At 38.7% G+C, this 16,808-nt stretch overlaps 1 protein-coding gene across 1 annotated transcript; it reads left to right on the top strand.

The window, feature by feature from the left end:
• Positions 1-346: 346 nt before the first annotated feature.
• Positions 347-13,413, top strand: MRPS35 (mitochondrial ribosomal protein S35). Its single transcript, XM_015871095.2, has 8 exons — positions 347-486; positions 1,206-1,249; positions 2,216-2,383; positions 2,782-2,842; positions 4,787-4,926; positions 7,599-7,708; positions 9,264-9,333; positions 12,927-13,413. Exons 1-8 carry the CDS (start codon positions 357-359, stop codon positions 13,203-13,205), a joined length of 1,002 nt encoding a protein of 333 aa, XP_015726581.2. The 5' UTR covers positions 347-356; the 3' UTR covers positions 13,206-13,413.
• Positions 13,414-16,808: the final 3,395 nt, after the last annotated feature.

The following is a 16,808-nucleotide window of genomic DNA, read 5'->3' as shown; positions in this document are numbered from 1 at the left end:
CTAGTCACTTACAGGTTGATTTACCTATATGGTAGTGTGTGATCATTGGTTTCCAGTTTGTATTTCAGCAGGTCAGAAACTGTTCAGGTCTTAGCTAAGGAGAAATAGTTTCTGAAGTGCTAGAAAACATCACTGACTTGCACACAGCCCTTCCCTATCTTTGCAGTACCTCAACAGCACTAACCAGGACAACATTGCGAGAGAAATACACAAGCTCAATTCAACTTCCGACTATTTCTCTCTCTTTACCCATCCTGCTTCTCTTCTATAAGGAAACGAATCGCTTTAGGCGTTCTGCTAAGTTTACCCCTCCCCTTTGTAGGCGGGATATATCGCACGCAGCTCCTCTCTCGAAGATGGCTGCGGGCTGGGCAGTGTGTATCTCGGGTCGGTGGCCTGCTTTGGTGCGGTGCTGCTGGCGGGCAGAGGTGGCTGCTTACTCCTCTGCGCCGGCTGCGAGCAGCAGGGAAGCCCAGCAGAGGGAAGGTGAGGGTGGCTCGGTGCTCTCTGCGGTTACTGCTGCCGGGCATGAGGCTGAATCCGGGCCGTGCCTGGTTACGAGTGGTAGGGCTGAGTGGTAGGGCCTTGAGGGTGGGGGGGAAGCTCGGTCCGCCGCCTTCCTCCCTTCGGGTCAGGACTGTGCTTGCCCAGCAGACCAGTGAGTGAATTTAAGTATTCTAATATAGAATCTCACAGTTGCTAAGGGATATGAGCTTGCGTGGCGTGTTTGTTTTTGTGTCTGGCCCCAGGTTGAGCGGTTTTGCCTTCTCGGAGTCCAGATGACTCCAGAGTGTTCAGACCCCCGTCGGTCAGGGCTGTTACCAGCATTTTTCTGAGGGTAGTGTGGATATTTGTCATTTGTAGATTGCCAGGTTTGAAAAAGGGCCCTTGAGCAATGTCAGGTGGTGGGGGCTCATTAGAACACTCCTAATCAGAGATTGTAGATGTTTATGACTGAAGGAATAAGACTGGTATGAATTGTGTATGTCTGTTTATGATTGCTCCAGTAAATGTTGCAGTGCCCTATTTGTATTCTTTATTTTAAGTTTCTTTATAGCAGGAGCAGGTAGAATGGAATTACTTCATGATATATTTATATGTTGGTTTTGCAAGGGGAAAAAATAAGTGGGGAATGTGCTTTATTTTTAACAAAACAACATAATAGTTTGTATTGAAAAATAATTCTTATTTTTTTTTCCCCTCAGCTTCGACAAGGAGAAGAGGCAGGACATCACAGTCTATAAGATCTGTAAGAACTGAGTCTGTTTGCTGCTAACCCAGAAGTGGCTGGGAACATTTTCCATGCTCTGAGTCTTAATAGTTTCTATAGGAACCCCTAAAAACAAGATGAACTGATTTAATGTGAATCAATTCCAGAGTGTACACTTAACAGTTTTAATCTCCTGTTTTCAATCTCTAATCTCAAAAATAGCAAGAGGAGAAAAAGGCTTGTGCAGAGACCATGTACTGCAGGTCTTAAATGTAACTTAAGGTTGCATGTAAAAGAAAAACAAGTACGTTAATGTTATTTTCAGTGCAGATTGGCAGGATTTGTAGTGTTTGCTTTCTGGCAAAACTAGGAGTTTTGTTATCTCACAGTGTAGTACTGTGTGACATGTTTTTACAAGCAAGTACTTAAAAACGGACCAGGTGTAAATTTTTGTTCCCGGGTACAGATTTAATGGTAAAAACCAATTGACATCATATGTATGTTTATCTTTTACCCTTCTAAATTAAATAAATAAATAAATAAAGGCTCTGGAAAAAGAAACAGTGGCTTTAGTTTTTTGCATGTATATCTGTTTCTTTTAATATGAAATTACTCAGGCTTTCAGAATTCAAGAAACTTAATACTCATGTTTTTGCCTCCTGTAGTGAACGCTTGGGCACTTCAGGCAATTTAGTTTGATTTTTTCGAACTCTTCCCCCACTTCTTCCTCAACCTGCCAAGACTTCTTTTGAAGTGTTTCTGAAATAATGGTTTTTTATTATTTAGACTGGGAGGGACATGGAACCTAACTTTTGAGAGCTTCTCTTTTTAAAAATTCTTTGGGAAGTGAGCACTAATTTTTTTATTTTTTTTTTTTATATTAAGGTGTGTCATTAAATTTTTAGTTATGAGAATTTATCCCTGAATAACTTTCACCTATGTTCCTGCTTGATATCATAAATCAGCATGTCTCCCATCAAACTTGTACAATCTTCATTTTCTTAGCATATACCTCCCAGAACTGAGAGGATGGCTGTTGACCAGGACTGGAGCAGTGTTTATCCAACAGCAGCTGTGTTTAAACCTGCATCTGTGCCTCTTCCAATTCGAATGGGTTACCCAGTGAAGGGAGGAGTACCTCCACCGAAAGAAGGCAACTTAGAGCTTGTAAAGGTAAGTCACATGCTACTAGTGTGCATCAACACTTAAAATTATTATTCATTAAGACTGAACTATTTTAACTGAAATAGTTTTATTGGATACTGTTTTCTATGAATAGAAAAATGTTCTGTATAACTTCTAAATTAAGAAGTCACAAAGACAAATCTTAAAAAGAAATACAAGTGAAACAAATCATGCTTTGATTAGGTTATCATGCTTGTGACTTATTACTGAACTTAAATATTTTCCTAAATGAAGCTTGAGGAGAGTTTTCTCATCTTTATCTTCTATTGTATATGTTGAATTACATTAACAAATTCTGAAAATGTAACCAAATTTCAGTAACGCCCCTTTAATTATGAAGAGACAAAATGATATTATTTTGGTAACTCTTGGTATGTTTATTTTAGATTCCCAATTTTTTACATCTTACTCCTCCTGCAGTTAAGAAACACTGTGCAGCTCTCAGAGGTAGGATTTTGATTTGTTTACCCTTGTTACTTTCTTTGCCTCTTTCTTGGTGGTTTTTTTTTTGTTTGTTTGTTTCTTTTGGGGTGGACGGAGCTGTTATTTATAGCTGTCTCTCTAAAAAGCCAATTCAAAGTGTAACTGTCCAATGAGGTAGTAAGCGAGATATGATCCATATAGTATAGTATGTGTTCCAAAACAGCTTTGATGTGGATGTTTGCTGTGAGATGGGTTACAAGCTGATTTAGAGTCTGGTGGTCCAGGCTGCCTGAAGAAGGGAAAACAGATGAACTGTTCTTGAAATAGATGAAAAATCCTTGCAGTTACCATCTTTGGTTCTCATGGGAAGCTGCAGCTGTCTAAACATCCTCTGGAAGGGTAGCAGAATGGGATAGAAACAATTTTGAACACTTGTCGAGTGCTGTCAGTATCACTGTGTTCAGATCCTGGGTAAACTGTCCATGAGAAAGTTGCTTTATATGTGCTAGTCGCAAATATGGATGAATTGGCTGTGGATTTGAAAGCTGATGGCAACCCTTGATTCCAAAAAAATGATGTTGGAGTTCAAGATCTTGAGAGAAGTGAGGAGGACATCTAGCATATTAACTGCAATTTGTTAATTTACCAGTTGACTACAAGAGATGCTCTACTAGATTTGTTGTTCACAAACTAGGAAGAACCAATTGCACTTGGGAAGACTACGGGCAGCCTTGGTGACAATGACCATGAAACTGTGGAGTTCAAAATGCTGAGAGAACTGCAGCCAGAACTTCAGAAGAATGATATTGGCTTATTCATAAGTCTGCTTGGCAGATCTCATTGTAGATAGTGGGGGTGGGAGAAAGGGAGCATTTAGGACTGCCTCCTAAAAGCACAAGAATAGTCCATTCTAGTCCACAAAAATTTGAGCAGGTATGGTAGAAGGACAGCAGAGAACTCCTGAGTGACCCAAGATACAAAAACAAAGATTGCCTAGGATTGCTCAGATTACCCAGGACGAATAGAATATTTGTGTGAAAATTTCATGGAGGGTGAGAGAGAGAGAGAGAGAGAGTCAGAAACCACAGGTCAGTCAGCCTTACTGTAGTCTTCGAAAGGTCAAGAAGGAAACCTATAAACCATTCCAGGTATGTGGGAAGTGTGCATTGTAACAAGCTGGGCAGTAACAGAGCATCACATTTTCAGATAATGAGAAATAGGGGAGAGGGTAAAACAAGTGATACAGGGCTGTCATTCAGAGGGATGTCAAGAGACAGGAAAAAAACTGCTGCTAGGACTTCCATGAAGTGTGCCCCGGTGGCGCAGTGGTAGGAATGCCGCGTTGCAACACTGGAGGGCCCCTGTTCGAATCCCCCCTGTGGTACAAGTGGTAGAAGTGCCGCTCTGCTACACAGGAGGTTCGAATCCCGGGGGTTGAACTCGATGATCTCTAAGGTCCCTTCCAACCCGCACCAGACTGTGATACTGCGTGTGATACTGTGAAGCTAACAAAATGTAAATAGTCAGGTGTCTGGAATGGAATAATTCATGCCAGTTGCATGTGAGGCCTGCAGGGGACAAAGGGCTAGAAAGCAGCTTTGCAGAAAAGACCACGGAGAGCTCAGCAGGCCTTTGAAGGTTGGATGTGGAACAGAAGTGTGCCCCTGCAACAGTGAAGTTTAACTGTATTCTGGGTTGTACTAGCAAAAGTGTAATCAACATATTTAGGAAATGATTTTTTTCACCCCTGTCTTTGTAATTTCTGAGACTACATCTGGAATACTCTGACCAGTTCTGAGGAACCCAGTGCAAAAAAAGACGTTGAAATACTAGAGTGAGTCTAACAAAGATGCTGCCATTGCCTGTGAAAGAGTATATTGTTTCTCTAGAACTACGTCTAAAACCTTAAATTACAGTAAATTTGAGAAAAGACAGAATTTACTTGGGTTGTTTTCTTTTATTATATAGATTTCTGCACTGAATGGCCAAGTGCTTTGGACAGTGATGAAAAATGTGAACAGCATTTTCCTGTTGAAATCGAGACAGTGGATTATGTTTCTGCAGGTACATCTATTCGTAATCCCAAAGCAAGAGTAGTGACTTTAAGAGTAAGTAGTACTCTTGGAAAGCAATTGCCTTTGTTTTTAAAACCTAAATATTTGACTTGCTTTTAAAACATTTTAGAAGTGTGGGAATGTGGGAAATGGTTCATTGAGTGACCAAAAAAAGCAGCAAAGGATTTCCTTATATATTGCAGCATATTATAAGTTGAGTTCTAATGTTATGGATATATTTATAACTAAATGTTGAGCTCTGATACACACAAAATAGCATACATTCTTAAAAACTAACTAACATGCCTTTTGAGACTAGATTTGAGCCTATTCTAAAAGCAGCATCAGTGGAGTCAGTGATGGCTGTGTTCTTTTGCTGCAGAAGCTCAAATATGGCTTGATAGCACCTTCATCTAATTAAAGCAACCAAACAGCAGCAGTTCACTTTATCTGTAGGAGGCTACAACTTTTCTTCAGATTGTGAAAATTAATTGGTTGGAATTTAATTTGGTTTGGCTTTGACTTAAATATACATTTCACCAAACCATTGGCAGTAGTTTCCCTTTTTTGTCATTGCATGTTAGGGTTTAACTGTTTGTCTCTTAATTCACATTCCTAGTCAAGGTCAAATTTTCACAGATTTGTATGTATCATAAATAAAAGAAAATTCAATGAGGATAAAAGCCTCCAGCTTTATGCCGGGCTGTGAATGTGCAGATGGAGACACGCATTTGATCTTGCCCTCCCACCCCCATCATCACTCCTGTGTTCAAAGCATCCCCTGGACAGTTGTGGTCATGGTATCATGGGTAGGGCAAAAATCTCAGCTGCTGGGTCAAGCAAAATTCAGTCTCCTCCCAGTAAAAACAGTAGATTGTGAGAGCATGTATTTTTCTTGCCTTCTAAACCATGTAAAATGTTACTAAATGTAAATCTCTTCTTTTAGATAGGGTTCTTGAGACACTCGATGCAGGTCTAAAAGTCAGATATGTTGCAGTGGAGAGGATAATTCAAATGATACACGGAAATAAGTTTGGTTTATCCTTTCTAAATCTTCCGTTAATGTTAGTAGGTCCTGATTCTTGTAAGGCTTAGTATGGATGTGCCTTATGCATGTGTGTTAGAAAGAGGAGGGGTTGGAGTCAGAGACAAAGGTGGAACTGTCTGTATGCCTTTTCAAGTTACAGGTGTTCTGATCTCTGACTTGATTAATAAATTAGCTGTCTGGTATTTTGTGATTAATCCTCTGACAACAGAACTGCTTTGAGAGGGAGAAGAGAGAGGTTTAAAAGTGACAGCAGATGACACTGGGTCAGATAGGGTTGAGTTTGTTTCTGTTTGCTCTGTTACAGATTGCGCTAAACTTTCTCATGGATCTTTAAGATATAACTATTAAGAAAATAATGTAAACTGTAGGAATTAAAAGCAAAAATTCTTTAAGAGACTTTTTGTTGAAGTTGAGATCTTACTGTAAATGCTTATTTTTTGTCAGGTGTAGCCTGGTGCCTGTATTTCTTGGTACCAAGTTTATCGTTGTCTGGTCCCAAGTGCAATTGTTAGAATTGAGCCAAACAAGTGGATTTAAAATGAGTCTTTTTTTTAAGCAATCATTATTCTTTGTGGAGCTCTAGCTTGTCTAAAATTCAACATAAAATAGCATGCAACATTCCAGCTCACAATTATAAGCTCTCTAAACTATATCCTGTTTTTGAAGCAAGAAGCCATGTAAACATTTGTCATCACTTTGGATTTTTTTGTGTTCCTGTAGCATAGGTAACAGACCAGGTGGTTTTCTTATACAAGATTCCTGAATTTGATCAGTTCCTTTGTACTGCAGTGACATCTTAGGAAGGATATAGAGATGGGTGGAAAAAAAGCAGTGGTCTTACATCCTTTACATTTCTAACCCCATATATCTTCAGATATTTAGCTTTGCTATTTGCTACTGTACGAACATTTAATAGCTAAAAATACCTTGCTTTACTTTTCATACTTGTAACTACATTCAGAAGTTAGCTTCAGAGTAACTACTTAATTATGGGCTTTTTGTGTTGTGGTAATTTTTTGGTGGTTTTTTTTTTTTCTTTTTAGACAAGTAACAGTTATTTCCTTGTGTTTGTGGATTTTTTTAATTATTTTTTGATACTGCAAGAAAAGGGAGGCTGTTAATACAGAGATTTGATGAATTATGTGAGATGGTTGTGGTCCCTTAAGATTGTATGCATCTTTAGTATACTTGTATTAATGATCTAATAATGATAGTGAGAATTCTGAATTGACAACTCCTGATTTCTTCTTTTCTGGGTGCTTGTAACAAATATATTAAGATATTTAAAAATATTACCCTTATATAACTATATCTAAAAAACAAAAACTTGTTCAAAATATTTTCCACATTAAGTTCATATGAGTATGAAGTGAAGCTACGGATGAAACTGACAGCTGTTTTTCCCCTCTGAAAGAAGTTTAAGTAGAAATATTCTCTCTAACCTTCTGATACTTGAGTGAAGAGAAATCTATTGCTTGAATATTCACATTGTATTTGCTGTGTGTTTAAAAGCTTTTGGTAAGTGATAAAACTGGAAGAAACTCCAAAAATGGATATTTAGTAACTGTGCTTTTAATTCCAGAAGAAAGATATGTCGAATCGTATCTGAAAATATTCTTTGGGGTGCAGAGATTGAATTTCTCCAAATTATCAATTGTGTTTTCTCTTCTACTTCAAGGTTAAACTTTCTAACCTGAATTTGGATGACCATGCAAAGAAGAAGCTCATTAAACTTGTAGGAGAGAAGTACTGCAAGGATACGGATGTTCTCACTATTAAAACAGACAGGTATGATTACAGGACGAAAAAATGTCAGTATTGGTAGTTGCAGTGTAGAAAGGGATTGTATCTCTTCCAATTTAATCAGTAGTAGTACTTCTGTTCATGTTAAATTTTAAGGACAAATCACGTAATATAGGGTATAATCTATTAGTATTATGAGATTAGGAAATCTTAATTATAAGTAGTAACAGTTTTTCACGATCAGCTTCTGTTACAACAATTATCTAAAGAGGTGTGAGCAAGAAAAATGAGGACGTCAGACATTTTTCAGTGTTTTGATCTTCTAGATTTAAAAAAAAAATCATTGTAATTATTCATGTTTATTTTCAGGAAACTGCACTGGAGATGTTTGCTTTGTGTTTGAATTCTGAAGCGTTTAAGAGAATACATGCGTATTGCTAATCACATTGTGCTTTATTTCACATCTGCATTTTCTGTTAGGAAAAATAATACTGGTAATCTTAAATGTTAGCTTTTTTTTTTTTTTAAAACTATTACGATTTCTTTTCCTACAATTAATTTCCTGACATTCAGTAGAAAACACAGTTTTATTTCTACTATTAAATGGATGAAGTTATGTATCCCTTTTGTCTTGAAAGTCTGGGTGGCTTACTGGGACCACGTGAGCTGAAATTTCTTTTCCATGGCAAAACTTACTTTGTGGCTATTAGGATAGGTGAAAGGAGTTCTACCTCTATTGTATTTGTGAATGTCTCATGTGTTGTTCCTGAAGGATTTTTTGTCAGTCTTTGGTCTGGTTCACTGCAGAGCTGCTGGAACTGAGATGCTATATTGTGTACAGGACAAATGGTTTCCGAAGTTTGAGTTTATCTGCTATATGCTATTCTAGGAAAGAGAATAGAACTCTTGCTTATCAAAAAAGCGGGAAACAAAGCAGCCTCTTGGAAGAGGTGAGAGGAGGAGGAGGTTCCTGGTGATCAGCATGAGGAAATGAGTAATGTCACCAGAATCTCAGCAGGCATTTTGTATTACTTGTTTTAAGAAGTGTTATTGCAGCGCTGTGCCTTATCTGGACAAATGTTGGTGGTGATTTTATTTTGTTTTAAAGCTATGTTGACTTAGAGACTTTCCTGTCTAGATTGAGTAGATTGCCTGATCTGAGCTATGTTGAATTGACTTTCTCACCTTTTTCTTCCTTTCAGATCTGGGGGGGGGGAAGAAAAAATCAGGTCTTAAGGCAGTCCAGGCTAATACATGTTGGATTCAATTTTAGCTATTTCTAGCAGAGGACAAAGTAGAATGCAGCATATGTTAGTCTGGTTTTTAACAGGTTCTGGAGATCTGTAAATTGGTTTTGTATATTTTCCTTTAGACTTGCAGATGTCAATTCTTTCATGTTTTTACTGATCATGCTATTTGTGATAATGTGGAATTCAGAAATGTGTAAATCAGACACAGACACATTTCCCTGGAATTGCCTAATTTACAGATTAAAAATTTTGGGAAGTTTTTTTTTGGTTTTTTTTTTTTTTCCAAGCATATTTACATATTTATAGTAGTTGGATTTCAAAAAGACTTGCTTTGTTCATTAATTTTTCAGGTGTCCACTAAGAAGACAGAACTATGATTATGGAATACATCTCCTCACAGTTCTGTACCATGAATCTTGGGTAAGCATTTGGGGAAGAAAATTTCTTATGTTCTTTTTCTCCCATCTACATAAGCTAAATGTTACCTGAAACTTCTAAATATGTTTTCTGACTGTACAGCTTAAGGAATGTTACCTTAATTTCTTTTCCCCATCCCATTTCTTCAAATTCAACAAAGGTGATTATGCTTGTATCATACTTCCACAGTTAGCTTAGAATTCTTTTCATTGTCTTTATAAGGCCTGTGCTGTTTTTATTTCATGTGTGTATTTTATATCAATGTCTGAAATGTTACATCAGAGGGTTTAAAACTTCTGTAAAATTCCCTTTTAAGACAGATTTTGTTCAAATTTAGCTGACTTGGCTAATTAACTGATTCAAATTAGTTTAAGTTTCACACATAACTGAGTGTCAAATGCGTCATCATGATGTTTGTTTGCTGGAAAAGTCTCCCTAGGTGAATAAATTTGGCCTGGGTTTAAAAGGACCTCAACGATCATCTAGTTTCAACCCCGGTGTCGTGAGTGGGGGTTACCAACTAGCTGCCCAGGGCCACATCCAGCCTGGCCTTGAATGCTGTCAGTGATGTGGCATCCACAGCCTCTCTGTGCAACCTGTTCCAGTGCACCACCACCCTCTGGGTGAAAAATTTCCTCCTAATATCTAACCTTAATCTCCCCAGTTTTAGTTTAAAACCATTCCCCCTTGTCCTATCACTATCCACCCATGTAAACAGTTGTTCCCCCTCCTGTCTATATACTCCCTTCAAGTACTGGAAAACCACAATGAGGTCTCCCTAGAGCCTTCTCTGAGCTAAACAAGCCCAGTTTCCACCAACTTTTCTTCATAGGAGTGGTGCTCCAGCCCTCTGATCATCTTAGTGGCCCTCCTCTGGACTCATTCCAAGAGCTCTGCATCTTTCTTGTGCTGGGGCCCCAGTGCTGGACACAGTACTCCAGACAGGGCCTCACAAGAGCTGAGTAGAGGATGTCAATCACTTCCCTCTCCCTGCTGGCCACCCCTTTCTTAATGCAGTCCAGGATGTAGCTGACCATCCAGGCTGCAGGCACGCACTGCTGCCTTGTGTCCAGCTTCTCATCCACCGGGACCCCCAAGTTCTTCTCCACAGGGCTGCTCTCAAGGAGTTCTTCTGTATAAATACCTGGGGTTTCCCTGGCTTAAGTGCAACACCTTTCACTTGGCCTTGTGGAACATCATTAGGTTCTCATAGTCCCACTTCTCCAGCCTGTCCAGGTCCCTCTGGATGGCTTCCCTTTCCTCCATTGTGTCAACTGTACCACTCAGTTTACTGTCATCTGCAACAATTTATGTGGTGATTTATGTGGCTGAAAAATAAATTGAAATCATCTTAAAAAAACAAAACAAAACAAAAACTTTTAAGGCAAAAGCAGGTATTTAAAGTTATAAAATGCTACGTCATAAAAAGTTATGAAAACTATAATATAACCCAATTCCAAAATCCTATTACTTACTAATTAGGATCTGTTGTTTCCTGATCTCTTTTAATCCATGGCTGTAACTTGGAAGTATTCTGTTTTTAAAATATTCTCACAAATTTTACTTTAAGCTGAAAGGAGCGAGGACTGAAAGTCCTATTCTGAGCTCAGAATAGGGACATCATCCCCAGTTTCTGTTGGCTTTAGAGATAGTTGGCACTATCAAGTAGTGTAATTGTGCTCTTTGTATGTGTTATAGTTTCCATGGAAACTAATTAGACATTTTTGGAGCAGTCAACATATGATCTGCCAAGCTGGGAGGAAACATTAATATGTTTGAGGGTAGGAAGGACATCTGGATTTCCCAGGATTGTGTCTGGAGTGAATTCACTAAATGAAAGAGTGAGACACATTAAGTACATTATAAACAGCAGATAAAATAGTTGTATTTCTGCTGCTTTATGCGATTGTGCTTCTTGAATGCTGTAACCTCAGCTTTTAAGATATTAAGTGGTTTTTAAAAAGTAATGGTTTCCTGCCCCCAAGTGGTTAAGAAGAGCACACAATTGGGATTGGTAGTTTGTCACTATAAAGTGAAGTCCTGTATGAGTTTCTAGTGGAAGGGAAAAAAAAACACAGTTAAGTTTTGAATAAGAAAAAATATTATGAGCACCTAAAAAGGTGATGGATCTGGAAAAGATAGTGAGAGGGGAAGAACTCACAGTTGTTTTAAACTTGACAAAATTACAAGTTGCAACAGTATTTCATGTTCCAGGTACACACGATTTTCAACATGCGCAAAGCAAAATGATGCAGAGTGGAGGATGTAATTCTGCATTACACAGATGAGATCTTAGTGGAAAGTTACATGGAAATAGAAAGGGCATCTCTTAAAGAGTGTAATCTGGCATACTGAAACCAGTAATGACATTGTGCTCGCTTCTGATCTCTTACTTTTTCTAAAAGTGTTAAGTACAGATGTATGATTAGAAAAGGTCTGAGACTTGAACAGTAAGGAAGGAGGCTTGTAGGAGCAGAGATAATTGGATTGTGGTTTCTGATAGAATATATACAGTAATAGCCAAAGGTCTTCTGGGTGCTTCCCTTTGTCATGTGCTTGCACTGCAGTTAATACTTGATGAACTGAAGGGACTGAAGTTGAAGCAGGAGGGTGGATGGGAGAAGGAAAAAACAGTGGAATGTACAGGATGGTGTGACACTAGAGACTTAATTGAATTTGTCTGTGAACTCCCAAAGCTGTATGTAGTAAATGAATTTGAAGAAGACATCCCTCCTTGCTTTCCTGTTCTTTTTACAGTAGAGCATTAAACTACAAGACACAGGTGGGATGAGGAGTATGTGCTTGCTTGCAGCAGAGTGAATGTTTTAAATAACCATTGGTTATCCCAGAATCCATAGTAAAGCCTTCCTCTAGACTCAAATTCATACTTACATTGTATTGCCTTTTTTCTTTACACAATATCTTTTAGTTTGAACCTCAGGCTTGACTCTAGTTTTGTCAGTTTGGTCTGACTAGGAGTGTTACCTGTGTTCCTTTACTCCTGAGAAATGCTATCCCTGTGAGAGAAGCCTTTGTTTTAAAAATGTCTTGGATATCCCTTGTGCAGATAAATGATAAATATGTGAAGCATGATGCATTCTTGAAATAAACATAATCAATCTTAGTTTTGATTCGTATTTTTCAGACGTACAAAAATACCAATTTGTGATGCTACTGTCCTAGTGCTACAAATTAAAGCATGTCCATATTTGGGACTTCTGAACTAAAGGGTTGTGTAAAACTATTTATAGAAGCTGTTTTATTATTCATTGGGTGTAGTCCATAAGCTCTCCCTCTACTTCAGCTAGCCTAGTTGCATCTTCTAGCTATGTAAGTAATTTGATAAGTGGGAAGGAAGAAACTTATTCTGTGTAGAAAATGAATGGCACTTGGACACCTCTTTGAACTCTGTTTGAGACTAGAGTTAACAGGCCTTGTACTTCAGAGAGCAAATGTCTTTTAGGACTGAAGATATTGTTTTGTTTGTCTTGTTGCTTTTTTTTTTTTAAACTGAATTGGAATGAGGAAGAAAAGAGTCTATAAATTATGTCTCTGTTTCAGTTTTTAGTTTTAAAATCGGGTACATTTTTTTTCAGAAAACTGAACCATGGGAAAGTGAGAAGACTGAAGAAGACATGGAAGAGTATATCTGGGAAAACAGCTCCTCTCAGAGAAATGCCCTGGACACTCTACTTCAAATAAAAGCCACAGAGAATGTCAGTAATGTAACTAAGGAAGAGCTTCTTGCATCTGAAGTTGTTAGGAATTACAGAAACTCTGTAATTGCACTTAAAAATGAAGGTGAAACAGAAAGTAACATGTCTCAGTATAAGGAATCTGTGAAAAAACTATTAAATATACAAGCATTATCATGAAAGATTCTGCAGGTACACTTAATTATTACTGAAATACTAAATAATAATATGTTGATATTACTGTATGATATGGATTCAGAACTTTAACCAAATTGCTGATGAGTTACTTTTGAATGTAATTAGATTTTTTTTTCTCCAAGTTTTTCTTGTAAACATAACTTAGCTGTGCAGGAATCTTGTTCTTGAATAAAGGATGCATTGAGTCATATTGGTGATACAAACATTCTATTCTGTACTTTCTTAGCCTGGGAAATCCTGTCTTAGTTCTGTGTTTAATCGCATTCTGGCTTCTCACACAACTTCTTTTGATGTATTATTTTTGAAAACTTTCAAGTTATGAAATGATTTAGGTTCTAAGTTCCATTAACTTTGAGGTTCTTAATTAAGAGGTTCAAAGTTTTTCAATGCTTTCTAGTTATCTCAGATTTTTTTTCTACCTCTGCTTCCTTTCTAGAAAGTAAAGTTTGTGTTATGTGTGTAAGGGTGGCTAATATAAAGATGTTAACCAAGATGGTGGTAAATAGTCAACGGTTATTAGCAAAGGAAAACTCACCAATGTCAATGCCTTGACCGGAAAGCTGAGGCAGTCTCCACTGGGGAGCAATCTCCAAGAGATGCTGCCTCAGTGGTGGTCAGCCCTTAAATGAGGTCTTAGGGGTCGAGCTCCACCCCTTCCAGGAGCACAGCTAGATTACTCTCACCTGTGCTCCCACAGCTGACCCAACACTTGCCTCAGCTGATTAATAAGTGGTTCAGGCTGTGATTTCCCATACAATGTGTTTTACTGTTGGAGAGGTTTTGAAGTAAACTGAGTGATGTGATTTTATTCTCTAAATAAAAATACAATAATGGAACAAAATATGGTAGGGGAGCTGTGGGCTTCCTTGCTGATGCAGAACAAAGTGCCACCTTTATTGTAGGTACTTATAATTTTTTTATACCTGTGCAACAACAACTTGGTCACATGTACCAACCAGGCACCGTGTGTGTGTTTATGTCTGCCTCAAGAGCTACTGAGCTTGTTTACTCATTAACAAGGTAATGACTTTCTTTGTCCTACAACAAAATAAGGTGCAAAATGGGAAGATTACAAGGTGAACTGTATTTAAATATAAATATTTATAGAATCATAAAATCACCAAGGTTGGAAAAGATCTAAAAGATCATCCTGTCCAACTGTTCACCTATTACCAATAGCTCCCACTTAACCATGTCCCTCAGCGCAACATCCAGTCTTTCCTTGAACACCCCCAGTGTCGGTGACTCCACCACCTCCCTGGGCAGTCCATTCCAGTGCCTGACCACCCTTTCTGATAAGTAATATTTCCTAATGTCCAGCTTGAATCTCCCCTGCCGTAGCTTAAAACCATTGCCTCTAGTTCTATCACTAATGACATGAGAGAAGAGGCCAACCCCCAGCTCACTAAAACCTCCCTTCAGGAAGTTATAGAGAGCAATAAGGTCTCCCCTGAGCCTCCTCTTCTCCAGGCTGAACATTCCCAGCTACTTCAGCCTCTTCTTTTACGGCCTGTGCTCCAGACCCCTCACCAGCTTTGTTGCCCTCCTTTGAACACGTTCCAGGGCCTCAATGTCTTTCTTGCAGTGAGGGGCCCAAAACTGGACACAGTACTCGAGGTGTAGCCCCTCCAGTGCAGAGTACCAGGGAACAATCACCTCTCTGTTCCTGGTGTCAACACTTTCTGATGCAAGCCAGGATGCCATTGGCCTTCTTGGCCACTTGGGCACACTGTAGGCTCATGTTCAGCCAAGCATCAATCAATACCCCCAGGTCCATTTCCTCTACACAGTCTTCCAGCCACTCCGCCCCAAGCCTGTATTATCGCCTGGGGTTGTTGTAGCAAAGTGCAGGACCTGGCATTTGGTCTTGTTGAACCCCATCCCATTGGCTTCAGCCCAGCTCTCCAGCCTGTCCAGATCCCTCTATAGGGCCTCACTACTCCCAGGCAGATCCGCACTCCTTGCTTGGCCAAACAGCTTTAAAAATCTACAGTACTGACCTGCAACTTGCTTTTCAATATCTTTGCCACTTCCTCTCCTTACTAAGAAACATATGAGTAAGAAAAAGATATTTATAATCTTGTATATGCTTAGTCTAACTTCTAGAAAGGAAATACCAAAATCAGTTGCATTTGTAGCTTTAGCTAATGATCTGTGTTACAGTGCAGAATTTGTGTAATGCAGTAGACTGGATCACAGGTAAACTGGATGATATTTTGAGCTCTCATCTTAGGTACTGTTATTTCTTCTCCCTCAAAACTGTTTATGTGTTTAAGGGTGACAGCATTTTGCTGTGATTTTGTGGAATATGTAAAACTCTGGGATCTTAACTCCAGTGTGAATCCTCCTGACTTTGACTTGTAATAAAGAGTGTGTTTTCATGAACTAAATTTTACACCTTTATTTTCCTGTGTAACACTTGCAGACCATCTCATTGGAAACTTTCCTTGTAGTTTAAGAGCTGTGAAGAGCAATAGATTTGAAGGTTATAGTAATAAATACATCCTTGTCAGTGATCTGTATCATACATTATAATATAAATGCGTGACTCTAAGGTTTGTATCCCTCAATAGATCAATGATACATCTATGTGCATGTGTGTGTATGTAACACATTCTGGTACAGGGAAGTAGGCAGGGTTTACGTTACTTTAAATAGGAATGAAGATAGTTAACATTTAAATTAGGAAGCAGGGCAACTCCCCACTGCATCGAATAGGAAGTAAGGGGGACCAGAAAATGATATGTAATATCTGGAGACATTAGCTTTCTCCTTGGGCAATTATTTTACTGGTGTTTACTGGCCAAAGGCTGGTTCCTGACAGCCCTGACCTCAAGCAACTGTCCATTACCAATTGAAACTTGGTACTAGGTGCACTTCTCTGCAGTCCAAGTGCCTCCAAGTCCTCCAAGTGGCAGATGTCTTATTTCAAATCCAAACACTTGTCTCCACAAACTGGAACAGTAAGTGCCTTGCTGCAAGGGAAACATAAGCTGCCTCCAATGGGAAAAAATCACAGAAGTTCTTGGCCCTCTGAAATATTTGTGCTGTATAGTTTCACTGGTGCTGTTGAGGAGCCTAACCTTTCTTTTATCTCCCATACAAACATTCCAAAGAATCTGAAATCTGACTGATTTTTTTGCATCTTAGAAACTGCTGTAAGCACTGGCATAAGACATCTTTAGTAAACTGTGTTAGAAATCGTGAAGTAAAATGTTGTCACTATATGTTTTCTTGAGGTTTATTGTCTGTGTTCTGTCATGCTTTTGCCATTTAAAAGTGACACAAAATGTAATCTGCTGCTTAGATTTGACAGAAAGTGTGGAATTTAATTCCTCCATGTGGAAAAAAATGGCACCCATTACAGTTCACTGATGCTTTCTGAACATATGGAGACCAAACAGTGGATCTCAGTACTGTGGGGTGGTGGGTGGTGCACTTCAGAAGTGAGGAGAGCGACATGAAAGACAAGCCACCAGACAAGCTTCTTTTCCTGTGTCAGTCTCTCTTGTGACATGTAAGTTAGTAAATATGTTCTGTCAAGTAAAAAACTTGTTATAAACTTCAGCTTCTGAAGCTGTGATG

This window comes from Coturnix japonica, chromosome 1 (assembly GCF_054131305.1).
Source record: "Coturnix japonica strain WE chromosome 1, WE-NBRP24, whole genome shotgun sequence".
NCBI classification, from domain to species: domain Eukaryota; kingdom Metazoa; phylum Chordata; class Aves; order Galliformes; family Phasianidae; genus Coturnix; species Coturnix japonica.
Note: the sequence above shows the minus strand (reverse complement) of the source record. Positions and strands in the feature narration are given on the sequence as shown.